Source organism: Oncorhynchus mykiss, chromosome 21 (assembly GCF_013265735.2).
Source record: "Oncorhynchus mykiss isolate Arlee chromosome 21, USDA_OmykA_1.1, whole genome shotgun sequence".
Lineage (NCBI taxonomy): Eukaryota > Metazoa > Chordata > Actinopteri > Salmoniformes > Salmonidae > Oncorhynchus > Oncorhynchus mykiss.
The window spans coordinates 38,526,158-38,543,195 of record NC_048585.1 but is presented as its reverse complement, the minus strand read 5'-3'; the positions used below and the strand labels follow the sequence as shown (position 1 = coordinate 38,543,195).

The 17,038-nt window shown below is 44.2% G+C and overlaps 1 protein-coding gene across 1 annotated transcript in view; it reads right to left on the bottom strand.

Annotated features, from left to right (window-relative positions):
* Nucleotides 1–817, bottom strand: part of LOC110515117 (trithorax group protein osa-like) — a 112,028-nt gene extending 111,211 nt beyond the window's left edge. Inside the window, exon 1 of the mRNA XM_036957767.1 lies at nucleotides 406–817. Coding sequence (XP_036813662.1) covers nucleotides 406–456 — 51 coding nt within the window. The 5' untranslated portion in view covers nucleotides 457–817. The remainder of the gene's footprint in view (nucleotides 1–405) is intronic.
* Between the last annotated feature and the right edge of the window lie 16,221 nt (nucleotides 818–17,038).

The following is a 17,038-nucleotide window of genomic DNA, read 5'->3' as shown; positions in this document are numbered from 1 at the left end:
CGTGGTCACTACGATATCTATCAATCCTGCTCTCTAACTAAATGTTGGCTATTGATTTGATTTCCCGGTCGGAGGCGCATATTCAACATGACACAAGACACACACACACAGAGAGAGGAAATCGGTCTCTTTAACTTACAAATGCCATCACTGAAGAGCCTAAACACATAATGAAATAGCAAGATAAGGACACACACACACAGACACACACAGTTGTCTCATTACAATAAAGGAATGTAGCCATCAAGTGTCGTATCCCATCCACATCCCTAACCACTTTGTCTCACTCAACGCACATTACACACACATAAACTCTCGTGCCTCTCTGCCTCTCACACCCCGACCCAGCTTCAAACGAGCGCCAGTGATCATTAAAACGGTAGAATGAAAAGGTGGTTAACTTACTATGGGCTCCATGCGAGGTGTGTCGACTAACCGCGGAGACACCAATAGCATCTTGGAGATCAAGTGGAAGGCAGCGACGCACCCGTTAAATCCACTTTGCTGTCCGGTCTATTAGTCCCCTCACTACAAAAAAATAAAAATAAAACCAACAAGGTCGTTCAAAAAAACCAGAAAGGTTTAAAAAACAACCTTTGAGGAAAAATAACGAAGTCTCTTCCACAGTCGTCTTTGTCTGTCGAGTACTGAAGACAACCGTTATGAATTTAAAGGGATACTACAGCCAGAATATATCTAATTGTATATTCCCTTCAGGTAGAAGACAAGTTCATCTTTTCTATTGCAGTAGTCGTCGTAATGGTACAACGTCTAGTATCAATCTAGTGTCGGGTCAGGCACTTACTCGCCAGAGCTGCTGGCTTCCTGGCTGGGGGGGGGGGGGGGGGGGGGGGGGGCGGGGTCAGCTCGGTGATAGGTTGATAAGAAGGCCTACGTCAATAGAGAGGAGGAGACGAAGTTGTTCCATTCGCCTCTCGGCACTTAAAGGGGACATTCCCACTTACTGGGATCGTCTAAGAGGGCAATCGTGTGCGTGTGTGTGTGTGCGCGCCCCCCTAGGGAAGGTTTCTCAGATGAGCGATAAAGAGAGTGACACAAATATCCGCAACACAAAGAGGCTGAGGGAAACCAGTGGTCGTGGTGTTAAACAGTCTGCTGAACACACACACATTAGCTTACGATAATTGTGATTATGCTCATTTAGTTGTCGGTTTGTTATATGTTATAACACAACATGATTCGCTATGTAGTATAGTTGTAATGCGCCACTATTATATATGTGAAATGCTTTATATTCCACTACTGTCAGCTTCATTATACTGTTAAAATATCTTTGTAATACCGTTTTAATAACTAATATCAATGAGCATATTTAAAAATATATATATAATATTTTCACTACAAATATTTCCTCACACTAAACCAGTTTTTTAAAAGTTTTTTTAATGTGCGTACAAGATGACTGGTATATGCATTTAAGGTATATAAAAAAAACATACAATACCATGTGTGGATGGTAGATGTGGGGTAAGCTGATCCTAGATCTGTTCCTATAGGTAATTGCCATGCTCCACACGTATAGACTCTATTCACTTATGTGCAGTCAGTCAGTTATTATATTGATTTCATAAGAATATAACCATGTGCAGATTAAAGATGTCAAGTAAAATGATCCTAGATCTGTACCTACAGAGGTAACATCTACCCAACCTTATTAATTGCCATGTTCCACACGTATAGACTCTCTTCCTATGTGCAGCCAGTCAATCAGTTGACCTTGAGAGAAGGGCCTTACAGTGTCAGCTTTTAACCAGGGTCAGTGGAGATGTGTGTGGGTCTGTGTGTGTGTGCATGTGTGTGTGCTGGGTTGGATAGGTTACTTTCTAAATGTAATCCGTTAACGCCACTAGTTACCTGTCCAAAATTGTAATCAGTAACGTAACTTTTGGATTACCCCAACTCAGTCATGTAATCTGATTACATTACTTTTAGATTACATTCCCTTTAAGAGGCATTAGAAGAAGACAAAAATGTATGTTACCAATTGAATGACATCTATTGTAGGATAAATCAATGTTAAAGTTTACATAGCTGGCCATATATGGATGTTAAATTATACTTTATGGGTTTGTTATGTAGGCTTCTTTCAACCCATCACTTTCTACTACAGATAATAATACGATTCAATTATATGTTTACAATAAAAACCAAAGCCTTTCAGAATTCCATTCATTCCAATAAATGTTATACCCCTTGATCTTCGACAATAGGACTTTGAAATATGGAAGTATAGATTAGACAAATTGTTTTACCTGAGCTTAACCCCAAAACTAAGGACTTATTAGCCAGCCCTACTATGTTGTCATGAATTTGTTGTCATGGGCTCATGAAAATAAATGCTGCGCTCATGGAATGGCATGCTTTGAGCACTACTGAAAAGTGATATTTACATGTGAAAAATGAATGCCATAGTCTGCATTTGCTATAGGCTTATTGTTTACCTTTTTGTTGGCGACACTTTGATATCTTGAGAATATGCAGCAAATCCACAGATGAAACAACGACAAAATGGTTTTGGTAAAAAGCTGAGGGATGGGCCTGGAGAAATGTAACAGCTATCAGATGAATAGACAGAGCTATGGATGCAAGGACTGACCATCCATGATATCAACATTATTATTTTAACCACGTTATGAGGTTATACAAATTATAGTCAAACTAAAACGCAAAACAGATGGTATGGCGTATCTCTGCAAAATGCTGTGGTAGCCATGCTGGTTAAGTGTGCCTTGAATTCTAAATAAATCAGTGTCACCAGCAAAGCACCCCTACACCATCACACCTCCTCCATGCTTCCCGGTGGGAAGCACACATGCGGAGATCATCCGTTCACCAACTCTGCGTCTCACAAAGATAATGGCGGTTGGAACCAAAAATCTCAAATTTGGACCCATCAGACCAAAGGACAGATTTCCACCGGTCTAATGTCCATTGCTTGTGTTTCTTGGCTCAAGCAAGTCTCTTCTTCTTATTGGTGTCCTTTACTAGTGATTTCTTTGCAGGAAATCGACCACAAAGGCCTGATTTACGCAGTCTCCTCTGAACAGTTGATGTTGAGATGTGTCTGTTACTTGAACTCTGTGAAGCATTTATTTGGGCTGCAATTTTTGAGGCTGGTATCTCTAATGAACTTATCCTCTACAGCAGAGGTAACTCTGGTTCTTCCTTTCCTGTGGCGGGCCTCATGAGAGCCAGTTTCATCATAGCGCTTGATGGTTTTGCGACTGCACTTTCAAAGTTCTTGAAATGTTCCGGATTGACTGATCTTCATGTCTTAAAGTAACGATGGACTGTCATTTCTCTTTTCTTATTTGAGCTGTTCTTGCCATAATATGGACTTGGTCTTTTACCAAATAGAGCTATCTTCTGTATACCCCCCTACCTTGTCAACCGATTGGCTCAAACGCATTAAGAAGGAAAGAAATTCCACAAATTAACTTTTAACAAGGTACACCTGTTAATTGAAATGCACTCCAGGTGCATCATGAAGCTGGTTGAGAGAATGCCAAGATTGTGCAAAGCTGTTATCAAGGCAAAGGGTGGATACTTTGAATCATCTCAAATATACAATATATTTCGATTTGTTTAACACTTTTTTAGTTACTACATGATTCCATATGTGTCATTTCATCGTTTTGATGTCTTCACCATTATTCTACAATGTGGAAAATAGTAAAAGTAAATAGAAGTCCTGGAATGAGTAGGTGTGTCCAAACTTTTGACTGGTACTGTATATATTTATATACAGTTGAAGTCAGAAGTTTACATAAACTAGTTTTAATGACTCCAACCTAAGTGTTTCAACCACTCCACAAATGTCTTTTTAACAAACTATAGCTTTGGCAAGTCGGTTAGGACATCTACTTTGTGCATGACATAAGTCCTTTTTCCAACAATTGTTTACAGACAGATTATTTCACTTATAATTCACTGTATCACAATTCCAATGGGTTAGAAGTTTACATACACTAAGTTGACTGTGCCTTTCAACAGCTTGGAAAATTCCAGAAAAGTATGTCATGGCTTTAGAAGCTTCTGATAGGCTAATTGACATCGTTTGAGTCCATTGGAGGTGTACCTGTGGATGTATTTCAAGGCCTACCTTCAAACTCAGTGCCTCTTTGCTTGACATCATGGGAAAATCAAAAGAAATAGCCAAAACCTCAGAAAAAAAAATTGTAGACCTCCACAAGTCTGGTTCATCCTTGGGAGCAATTTCCAAACGCCTGAAGGTACCACGTTCATCTGTACAAACAATAGTAGGCAAGTATAAACACCATGGGATCACGCAGCCGTCATACCGCTCATGAAGGAGACGCATTCTATCTCCTAGAGATGAAGGTAATTTGGTGCGAAAAGTGCAAATCAATCCCAGAACAACAGCAAAGGACCTTGTGAAGATGCTGGAGGAAACAGGTACAAAAGTATCTATATCCACAGTAAAACGAGTCCCATATCGACATAACCTGAAAGGCCGCTCAGCAAGGAAGAAGCTACTGCTCCAAAACCGCCATAAAAAAGCCAGACTACAGTTTGCAACTGCACATGGAGAAATGTCCTCTGGTCTGATGAAAGAAAAATATAACTTTTTGGCCATCGCCATCGACCATCGTTATGTTTGGGGGAAAAAGAGGGAGGCTTGCAAGCTGAAGAACACCATTCCAACCGTGAAGCACGGGGGTGGCAGCATCATGTTGTGGGTGTGCTTTGCTGCAGGAGCGACTGGTGCATTTCACAAAATAGATGGAATCATGAGGGAGGAAGATTATGTGGATATATTGAAGCAAAATCGCAAAACATCAGTCAGGAAGTTAAAGCTTGGCCGCAAATGGGTCTTCCAAATGGACAATGACCCCAAGCATAGTTTCAAAGTTGTGGAACAATGGCTGAAGGACAACAAAGGCAAGGTATTGGAGTGGCCATCAAAAAGCCCTGACCTCAAACCCATAGAAAAGTTGTGGGCAGAACTTTCCCTGCTCGTGTGCGACACTACTACTACTGCTGTCATCCTTACCTCCAAGCGTTTATTCAAGTTGGTTAATCTTTGGAAGCCGACAGCAGTCGCACTATTGGAAGACATAGCTTGGACTGTAGCCTACAAAAGACTATTCTTGCTCTTTTACCGCGATTGATTAAACGCATTTGATGTGTCATCATTGTGGTCTCTGACTTGTGGTCAGACTCGCTCAGGTGGAACAAACTTAAGCCTGTGCCTTTTTTCAAAGCTGATTTGAATGTCATTGAGAAAACAGAGAAGGGTCAAACATATTTTTTTTAGCAAACATCCTTTCTGTATTTAAAAGTAATCCTCAAAGTAATCATCTAGTATTTCAAAAGTATCTGTAATCTGATTACAATATTTTTGCTGGTAATGTAACAGATTACAGTTACCGGTTTTTGTAATCCCTTACATGTAACGGATTACATGTAATCTGTTACTCCCCAACCCTGTGTGTGTGTGTGTGTGTGTGTGTGTGTGTGTGTGTGTGCGTTTAACCAGCTAGGGTTCAACGCAGACATAGGGTCAACATGAAGCTGTAGACATTCAACCAGCTGTATGGGGTCAAAGGTTAGAGGTTAAGAAGGGGGTCCTTGTGTGTTTTTATGAGTGGCCAACCCCTGGTAGGTTTGGGTTGAAATAAGACTGGATGTAAATGGCACTCTATTCCCTATATAGTGCACTACTTTTGACCAGAGCCTATGGGGAATAGGGAGCCAGTCATGAGGCTGTTAGGGTTGAAATAACACGACCAGTAATGGAGGGGTAATGGGCGGATTACATTTAAACACCTGCTTTGAGAATAATGTGAGTAAAAAGGGAAGAGGAGGAGGGAAAGGGAGGAGAAGGGAACGGGAGGAGGAGGAGGGAAGGGGAGGAGGAGGAGGGAAAGGGAGGAGGGAACGGGAGGAGGAGGAGGGAAGGGGAGGAGAGGGGAACGGGAGGAGGAGGAGGGAAGGGGAGGAGGAGGAGGGAAAGGGAGGGGGGAATGGAAAGGGAGGATGAAGTGAAAGGGAGGATCAATAGTGGGGACTGGGGAGATAGAGGATGAAGGGAGGAGGGAGAGAAAGGATGGAAGGAGAAGGTGAGGGAGATACAGGAAGAGATGGAAAGAGAGAGAGGCAATAGAGAGAGAGAGAGCAATGGAAGGAGGTATGGAGTGAGGAGAAAGGAGGATGAGTACTCCCTGGAGAGGGATCCAGGTGGAACAGCAGTGGGCCTGGCACAGTTACAGCAACCCCACGGGACAACTGTGTGTGTGTGTGTGTGTGTGTGTGAGTGTGTGCATCCGTGTGTGATGTATGAGGGGGGGCATGTGGAGCGAGCCAGCGGCATCATCAAGGAGCTCTACTGAAACAGAGAACGAGAAATAAGAGGCAGTGAGTGAACAAGAAAGAAAGAGATTGGGGGGAAAAAAAAGTGATAAAGAGAGGGATAAGTTCTCCTCTGTTAGTTTGGCACTCCGACTCTGAAGTCTGATCCAAGCCACAGACAAACACCCCCTCAGCATTGTACAGTACAGGCTATCTTACCCAACCTCCATACACTGAAGAGTGAGGAAGAGGGGTGAGGAAAAGGAGGGATGAGAAGGAGCGTTACTGGGATGAAGAGCAGGGAAAAAGGTTGGAAGAGGTACAGGGTGTTAGGAGCAGAACAACTTCGACATGTGACGTTTGGCAAACACGGATGAACGTCTAAGGTGAGACTGCGAAAGCTGGTAGGTAAGGAGTGGCTTGAGGACGAGTGTGTGTGTGTGTGTGTCGCTCACGTGCGTGCACTGCATTTGTGTGTCTGTGTCTCTTTGTGTGTGTGTGTGTGTGCGTGCAATGCTAGTTTGTATGTGTGTTTGCTGGCACTCTGCGGTAGCACTCCTGGCAGCTATACAAAGACAGGCTCTCAGTATGCCCAGGATGGGGGGCGGGGGGGGGGGGGGGGGGTAGAAGAGTAGGGAGCATCCCAAATGGCAACCAATTCCCTACACAGTGCACTATTTTTGACCAGAGCCCTATGGGCCCTGGTCAAAAGGAGTGCGCTATATAACGAATAGGGTGCCATTTAGGAGAGCTGTAAAGCCGGGGCGGGGGTAGAGGGGGGAAATGCCAGCCCAAACGCACTGATCAACCCTCTGCACCTGGAGCCTCAATGGGTTAGGTTACACTGAGTCCTCTCTCGCTCTCTCCTCCCTCTCTCTTTCAGTGTCTAATGATCTCTCTCTCTTTCAATCTCTATTTCTCTCTCTTTCTCTTTCAGTGTCTTCCTACCCTCTGTTCCTCCATTTTTTTAATGCTCTCTCTCTCTCTCTCTGTGTCGAATGACCGCGCTCTCTCTTCTCTGTCTCTCTGTCTCTCTCTCGCTCTCTCCACCCCTGCCCTCTGTCCCTCTCTCTCCCTTAATCTCCCTCTCTTAAATCGTGTCTATAAACACACTTGCTCATACTCAATCCACCACTTACTATACATGTGTATACACTGCATAAGCTAACATTGACACACTGAGTCCATTGAACTCTATCTGTAATATTCTTCTTGTCTAGATGACATAATTGTTTGTTTCTGAGAGCTCTTTACTTGCCTCCTACCACTAAACTCCAGCGTGTCGTGGCTTGTAGCAACAAGAGAGAGGAGATGCTGAAGTTATTTGCTTACATATCTTTTGAATCTTTTGGCATCATAATAAGGGCAGAAAAGTGAGGACATTTCAAGTTGCTGCGTCGAATGTTCCTCAATGCCAACATGCTGCAAGGCCGACAACAAGAGCGTGTCCGTGGTGCGCGGGTCAGCCGTTCGTTCACCCTGGAATCCCGCCCACAATTGCTAATAACCAATCCGCATTTGCCCGACTATATGTGCTAAAGTGAAGATCCGAGGTCTGCACCCAACCCTAACCTGCTAATATCAGAAAATGCGCTGTAGGCTACAGTCAGAGATGGCGGAACGTTTTTATGACAGGGGAAGAGGACTTTTCTGTTGACGGGTTTAGATATGTTTCTGCTTCTAATTTTGAGACATATTGGTAACGTCGGCTAGTTGTTATTATATGTTGCACTAGAAGACTAAATGAACCCTTGCTTGCCAGAATAATGTCATGAATCGATAGAATGAATGTGGGACCAACGTTGGGGGAAAGCTGAACATTATGCAAATACTTTTGAGACGTTGTGTCACTATTGACCAATCAAAAGCTCACTATCATTTCCAGCCCATATTGGCTTGACTTTGATACCTAGCACTACCTAGTCTGCATGCTCACTTGCTAGCACCAGCATGAGGGCGACGAAAACGTGGCTATCCGAATGTAAGTGCTAAAAGGATCTCGGCCATTAAGCATTTTTTAAGGTATTGTTTTCTCTTTATTCAACCCACCATCCATTCGCCCTTGATCCAAACAATATTTATTCACCCTAAACCCGCCGTGGGGCCTGCTGGTTATGAGTCAACCCGCACATCACTAGTCTGTACTGTGTGTGTGTGTGGGCCGTTGCCCAGTAGTGTGTTCAGACACTCCCTGCTACTCCTCCACACACACACTCATCAGGTTACACACACACACTCACTCTCTAACTACCCCCTCTCTCTCTCTCTCTGTCTGTCTGTCTCTGTCTCTCTGTCTCTCTGTCTGGCTCCAGTTGCCCAATAAATTACCTAGACAGACACTGGTGTGTGTAAGAGAGAGAGAGAGAGAGAGAGAGAGAGAGAGAGAGAGAGAGAGAGAGAGAGAGAGAGAGAGAGAGAGAGAAATATGATATAGATATATAGACAAGCAAGAGAGAGGGTGGAGGGAAAAGGATGGGCAAGAAACAGATAAAGAGTGAAAGAGAAAGACATACAGACAGACAGACAGACAGAGATCGAGAGAGAGAGAGAGAGAGAGAGTGCGAGACAGAGAGAAAGAGATGGAATGTCTGGGTGTCTTTAAAAATATGTTGATTCTCTCAAATCATGCCGAGTATTTGAAAGACGGGAGGTCAGACATAAGGGTGTGTGCCTGCGTGCGTGTTTGTGGTTAGGAGACAGGGTGCGACCCCAGCTACACCACAGGCGTCATAACATCACTGCAACGCAAGATTTGTCAAGAAATTCTTAGTGCCAGACAGAGAGACAGAAGGAAAGATAGAGAGAGAGAGAGAAAGGAGGGAGGCGAGAGATAGAAAGAGAGAGGGGGAGCGATAGATAGAGGGAGGAAGAGAGAGAAAGAGAGAAAGATGATCTACTTCACTTGCTTTGGCAATGTTAACGTGTTTCCCATGCCAATAAAGCCCCTTGAATTGAATTGAATTGAGAGAGAGAGAGAGGAGGGGGGCGAGAGGGAGGTAAACAACAGAGAAATTCTGAACGTTGAAAATTATTACATTTCTGTATTGGATATACAGTATATATACATATATACAGTACCAGTCAAAGGTTTGGACACCTACTCATTCAATGATTTTTATTTATTTTTACTATTTTCTACATTGTAGAATAATAGTGAAGACATCAAAACGATGAAATAACACATATGGAATCATGTAGTAACCAAAATAGTGTAAAACAAATCAAAATATATTTTATGTTTGAGATTCTTCAAAGTAGCCACCCTTTGCCTTGATGACAGCTTTGCACACTCTTGGCATTCTCTCAACCAACTTCACCTGGAATGCTTTTCCAACAGTCTTGAAGGAGTTCCCACATACAGTATGCTGAGCACTTGTTGGCTGCTTTTCCTTCACTCTGCGGTTCGACTCATCCCAAACCATCTCAAGTGGATTGAGGTCAGGTGATTGTGGAGGGCAGGTCATCTGATGCAGCACTCCATCACTCTCCTTATTGGTCAAATAGCCCTTACACAGCCTGGAGGTGTGTTGGGTCATTGTCCTGTTGAAAATCAAATGATAGTCCCACTAAGTGCAAACCAGATGGTATGGCGTATCACTGCAGAATGCTGTGGTAGCCATGCTGGTGAAGTGTGCCTTGAATTCTAAATAAATCACAGACAGTGTAACCAGCAAAGCACCCCCACACCATCACACCTCCTCCTCCATGCTTCACGGTGGGAACCACACATGCGGAGATCATCCGTTCACCAACTCTGCGTCTCACAAAGACACGGCGGATGGAAACAAAAATCTCAGATTTGGACTCATCAGACCAAAGGACAGATTTCCACCAGTCTAATGTCCATTGCTCATGTTTCTTGGCCCAAGCATGTCTCTTCTTCTTATTGGTGTCCTTTAGTAATGGTTTCTTTACAGCAATTCAACCATGAAGGCCTGATTAACACAGTCTCCTCTGAACAGTTGATGTTGAAATGTGTCTATTTCTTCGGCTGGTAACTCTAATGAACGTATCCTCTGCAGCAGAGGTAACTCTGGGTCTTCCATTCCTGTGGCGGTCCTTGTAGTAGGATGTCCCTTCGGGGTATCCGTACCTATGTAGGATATGCGAGGGTTAGGTTAATAAACAGGCTGGAGCTAGAACCTCGTTGTCGCGCGTCCTTATTTTAGATCATACTACATGGTGTCAGAAGTGGTTTTAAAATTCACATAAATGTGAAGGACGTACCAAGTAAATCATACATTCAGGCTGTTTCAAAGCAGGGAGGGCACAGTGTTGGAGATAAAAACAGAACATATCATTATTGTGCTAGCTAACGAGCAAGGACTAAGTTACTGCTAAGCAACATGTTGCAAGAGGAAGAAGCTGGCGGGATTTCAGGGTTTGCGACTCCAAGTTCAACGGGCTCTGGCGCAAACACGGACAGGCCAGTGGCTAGTGCTGACGGATTTCGCATTAGTCCCCCGGAGAATTTTGTTTGTATGGACATTCAAAACTGGCCAAAATGGATCAGGCGCTTTGAAAGGTACAGGGTAGCATCAGGCGTAAACGTGAAAAACGAGGCATTTCAAGTTAATACACTGATCTACTCTATGGGTGATGAAGCCGAGGATATATTAAATGCTTCAACGTTGAAGTGCCGTTAAAGACTGTTTTGAAACATTTTGTAGGGAGACACAACATTATTTTTGAGAGAGCTAGGTTTAATCTAATCTACCAACATAGACAGGGCTCTAACTCCTCTAGCTCCACAATGAAACAGGGTGCAGGCCAGGCAGCAGGCTGTTAGCCAGCCTGCCAGCATAGTGGAGTCTGCCACTAGCACAGTCAGTGTAGTCAGCTCAGCTATCCCCATTGAGACCTGTGTCTGTGCCTCGACTTAGGTTGGGCAAAACTAAACATGGCGGTGTTCGCCTTAGCAATCTCACTAGGATAAAGACCTCCTCCATTCCTGTCATTATTGAGAGATCATGATACCTCACATCTCAAAATAGGGCTACTTAATGTTAGATCCCTTACTTCAAAGGCAATTATAGTCAATGAACGAATCACTGATCATATTCTTGATGTGATTGGCCTGACTGAAACATGGCTTAAGCCTGATGAATTTACTGTGTTAAATGAGGCCTCACCTCCTGGCTACACTAGTGACCATATCCCCCGTGCATGCCGCAAAGGCGGAGGAGTTGCTAACATTTACGATAGCAAATTTCAATTTACAAAAAAAAAAAAAAAGTTTTCGTCTTTTGAGCTTCTAGTCATGAAATCTATGCAGCCTACTCAATCACTTTTTATAGCTACTGTTTACAGGCCTCCTGGGCCATATACAGCGTTCCTCATTGAGTTCCCTGAATTCCTATCGGACCTTGTAGTCATAGCAGATAATATTCTAATCTTTGGTGACTTTAATATTCACATGGAAAAGTCCACAGACCCACTCCAAAAGGCTTTCGGAGCCATCATCGACTCAGTGGGTTTTGTCCAACATGTCTCTGGACCCACTCACTGTCACAGTCATTCTCTGGACCTAGTTTTGTACCATGGAATAAATGTTGTGGATCTTAATGTTTTTCCTCATAATCCTGGACTATCGGACCACCATTTTATTACGTTTGCAATTGCAACAAATAATCTGCTCAGACCCCAACCAAGGAACATCAAAAGTCGTGCTATAAATTCACAGACAACACAAAGATTCCTTGATGTCCTTCCAGATTCCCTCTGTCTACCCAAGGACGCCAGAGGACAAAAATCAGTTAACCACCGAACTGAGGAACTCAATTTAACCTTGCGCAATACCCTAGATGCAGTTGCACCCCTAAAAACGAAAAGCATTTCTCATAAGAAACTAGCTCCCTGGTACACAGAAAATACCCGAGCTCTGAAGCAAGCTTCCAGAAAATTCGAACGGAAATGGCGCCACACCAAACTGGAAGTCTTCCGACTAGCTTTGAAGGACAGTACCGTGCAGTACCGAAGAGCCTTACTGCTACTCGATCATCCTATTTTTCCAACTTAATTGAGGAAAATAAGAACAATCCGAAATTCCTTTTTGATACTGTCGCAAAGCTAACTAAAAAGCAGCATTCCCCAAGAGAGGATGGCTTTCACTTCAGCAGTGATAAATTCATGAACTTCTTTGAGGAAAAGATCATGATTATTAGAAAGCAAATTACGGACTCCTCTTTAAATCTGCGTATTCCTTCAAAGCTCAGTTGTCCTGAGTCTGCACAACTCTGCCAGGACCTAGGATCCAGTGAGACGCTCAAGTGTTTTAGTACTATATCTCTTGACACAATGATGAAAATAATCGTGGCCTCTAAAACCTTCAAGCTGCATACTGGACCCTATTCCAACTAAACTACTGAAAGAGCTGCTTCCTGTGCATGGCCCTCCTATGTTGAACATAATAAACGGCTCTCTATCCACCGGATGTGTACCAAACTCACTAAAAGTGGCAGTAATAAAGCCTCTCTTGAAAAAGCCAAACCTTGACCCAGAAAATATAAAAAACTAATCGGCCTATATCGAATCTTCCATTCCTCTCAAATTTTTTAGAAAAGGCTGTTTTGCAGCAACTCACTGCCTTCCTGAAGACAAACAATGTATACGAAATGCTTCAGTCTGGTTTTAGACCCCATCATAGCACTGAGACTGCACTTGTGAAGGTGGTAAATTACCTTTTAATGGCATCAGACCGAGGCTCTGCATCTGTCCTCGTGCTCCTAGACCTTAGTGCTGCTTTTGATACCATCGATCACCACATTCTTTTGGAGAGATTGGAAACCCAAATTGGTCTACACGGATCAAGTTTAGATCTGGTTTAGATCTTATCTGTCGGAAAGATATCAGTTTGTCTCTGTGAATGGTTTGTCCTCTGACAAATCAACTGTAAATTTCAAGGTTCCGTTTTAGGACCACCTTTGTTTTCACTATATATTTTACCTCTTGGGGATGTCATTCGAAAACATAATGTTAACTTTCACTGCTATGCGGATGACACAGCGCTGTACATTTCAATGAAACATGGTGAAGCCCCAAAATTGCCCTCGCTAGAAGCATGTGTTTCAGACATAAGGAAGTGGATGGCTACAAACTTTCTACTTTTAAACTCGGACAAAACAGAGATGCTTGTTCTAGGTCCCAAGAAACAAAGAGATCTTCTGTTGAATCTGACAATTAATCTTAATGGTTGTACAGCCGTCTCAAATAAAACTGTGAAGGACCTCGGCGTTACTCTGGACCCCGATCTCTCATTTGAAGAACATATCAAGACCATTTCAAGGACTGCTTTTTTCCATCTACGTAACATTGCAAAAATCAGAAACCTTCTGTCCAAAAAATGATGCAGAAAAATTAATCCATGCTTTGTCACTTCTAGGTTAGACTACTACAATGCTCTACTTTCCGGCTACCCGGAAAAAGCACTAAATAATCTTCAGTTAGTGCTAAATACGGCTGCTAGAATCCTGACTAGAACCAAAAAATGTGATCATATTACTCCAGTGCTAGCCTCCCTACACTGGCTTCCTGTCAAGGCAAGGGCTGATTTCAAGGTTTTACTGCTAACCTACAAAGCTTTACATGGGCTTGCTCCTACCCATCTCTCTGATTTGGTCCTGCCGTACATACCTACACGTACTCTACGGTCACAAGACGCAGGCCTCCTAATTGTCCCTAGAATTTCTAAGCAAACAGCTGGAGGCAGGGCTTTCTCCTATAGAGCTCCATTTTTATGGAATGGTCTGCCTACCCATGTAAGAGACTCAAACTCGGTCTCAACCTTTAAGTCTTTACTGAAGACTCATCTCTTCAGTGGGTCATATGATTGAGTGTAGTCTGGCCCAGGAGTGGGAAGGTGAACGGAAAGGCTCTGGAGCAACGAACCGCCCTTGGTGTCTCTGCCTGGCCGGTTCCCCTCTTTCCACTGGGATTCTCTGCCTCTAACCCTATTTCATGGGCTGAGTCACTGGCTTACTGGGGCTCTTTCATACCGTCCCTAGGAGGGGTGCGTCACTTGAGTGGGTTGAGTCACTGATGTGACCTTCCTGTCTGGGTTTGCGCCACCCCCTTGGGTTGTGCCGTGGCGGAGATCTTTGTGGGCTATACGTTGGTGGTTGAAGATATCCCTCTAGTGGTGTGGAGGCTGTGCTTTGGCAAAGTGGGTGGGGTTATATCCTTCCTGTTTGGCCCTGTCCGGGGGTGTCCTCAGATGGGGCCACAGTGTCTCCTGACCCCTCCTGTCTCAGCCTCCAGTATTTATGCTGCAGTAGTTTATGTGTCGGGGGGCTAGGGTCAGTTTGTTATATCTGGAGTACTTCTCCTGTCCTAATCGGTGTCCTGTGTGAATGTAAGTGTGCTCTCTCTAATTCTCTCTTTCTTTCTCTCGGAGGACCTGAGCCCTAGGACCATGCCTCAGGACTACCTGACATGATGACTCCTTGCTGTCCCCAGTCCACCTGGCCGTGCTGCTGCTCCAGTTTCAACTGTTCTGCCTTATTATTATTTGACCATGCTGGTAATTTATGAACATTTGAACATCTTGGCCATGTTCTGTTATAATCTCCACCTGGCACAGCCAGAAGACGACTGGCCACCCCACATAGCCTGGCTCCTCTCTAGGCTATGTTTTTCCTAGCCACCGTGCTTCTACACCTGCATTGCTTGCTGTCTGGGGTTTTAGGCTGGGTTTATGTACCAGCACTTTAAGATATCAGCTGATGTACGAAGGGCTATATAAATACATTTGATTTGATTTTGATTTCATTTGATTAATATGCGCACAGGAGCAGGGTGAAACCATTGACAGTTTTGTCACAGCTGTTCACAAACTAGCTGAACATTGTCAGTTTGGTGCGCTCAGGGAAGAGCTGATCCGAGATCGGATTGTAGTCGGATAAGAAATATATCACTTTCTGAAAAGTTACAGTTGGATTCCCAGCTGACCTTGTCCACAGCTGTAAACCAGGTTAGGCAGAGTGAGACAGTAAAAAGACAGCAGACGATACTGCGCGACAGCAGCTCCTTGCAAAACGAAGAGAGTGAGGAAGTACATGCATTTTCATACAGAGCTAAAATAACGGAGGGGAACACAGAACAGAGACAGACGTGGAGAAAACAATCACAGACAGCACCAGTAGCTTGTTCAAGTGTTTGTCGCAAATGTGGGAAATCCCCTTTCCACAGATGGAAAGATTGCCCAGCAAAGGATGCGGAATGCAGGAAATGTCACAGGAGAGGACACTTTTCAGCTGTCTGTCGATTAAAGCAAATGCACGAGGTTTCAGAGGAGGTACAGCAGGACAGCATCTTTCTGGGAGAAGTAAAGGGAAACAATGCTGGCTGGCATTCAGACATTAAACTCAATGGGGAAGTTGTGTCATTTAAACTAGACACTGGGGCAGCAGTGACAGCTATCCCAACTAGGCTGTATAGCTATAGCAGAGATGGCCCTTTGCTCTCTACAAACAAAAAACTGTACGGGCCCAGTAATAACATTTTACCAGTGGTAGGGCACTTGGTGATTAAACTGGAGAGTAAAGACAAAAGTGCCATCCAGCCTGTCTTCGTCATTGACTCTCTAGCCAGACCGTTGCTGGGGCTGCCAGCAATTGAAGCATTGCAACTCATTGAGAGAGTGAGCGAACTGGAGGACCCAGGTGAGTGTTTTCTGGTCTAGGAAGGATAGAAGGTGACTACAAAAATCCACCTGAAAAAGGATGCTGTCCCCTGTGCCCTTACCACCCCCCGCCGGGTGCCTATCCCTTTATTGGCCAGAGTAAAGGAAGAGTTGGGGAGGATGGAAGACATTGGGGCGGTGCCTACAATAGAGAGTCCCACAGACTGGTGTGCAGGGATGGTAGTGGTCCCAAAAGCCAATGGGTTAATAAGGATCTGTGTGGACATGACTAAATTGAATGAGGCACTCTGCAGAGAGAGACACATCTTACCATCAGTTGAGCAGTCACTGGCTCAGTTGGATGGCTCACAAGTCTTCACAAAGCTGGATGCCCGCTCAAGTTTCTGGCAGATACCGCTGTCATCAGATAGTAGGGCACCACAACGTTTATAACACCGTTTGGACGTTACTGTTTTAATGTTTTGCCATTTGGAATCGCTGAGCATTTCCAAAGACGCATGTCCCAGCTGTTGGATGGGCTGAGTGGCGTCATAGTCCACGTGGACGATGTGCTCGTGTGCGGAAGGGACAGAGCAGAACATGATGTAAGGCTCACAGCAGTTCTGACCCGACTCCAGGAGACTGGCCTGACACTCAATGAAAAATGCACTTTTGCACAATCAGAGGTCTTGTTCTTGGGACACAAAATCAGTGCAGCTGGAATAGAGCCGGACCCAGAGAAGATCAGCGCCATCACAGATATGCCCAAACCCCAGAATGTGGCTGAAGTCAGGACCTTCTTAGGCATGGCCACATATGTGGGTAAGTTCCTCCCACAGTTCTCAGATACAACCAAACCTCAGAGACTTACTAGTCAAAGACTGGTCATGGGGTCACATGCAACAGGTAGCGTTTGACAAAATCAAAGGAGAGCTGGCCTCACAGAGAGTGCTGGCCCAGTACCGTCCCCACGCTAAGACAAAAGTATCAGCAGATGCATCATCCTTTGGGCTAGGGGCGGTCCTCACACAGATGCAGGACAACATGAAGTGGCGTCCAATAGCATACATCTCCCGAAGCTTATCC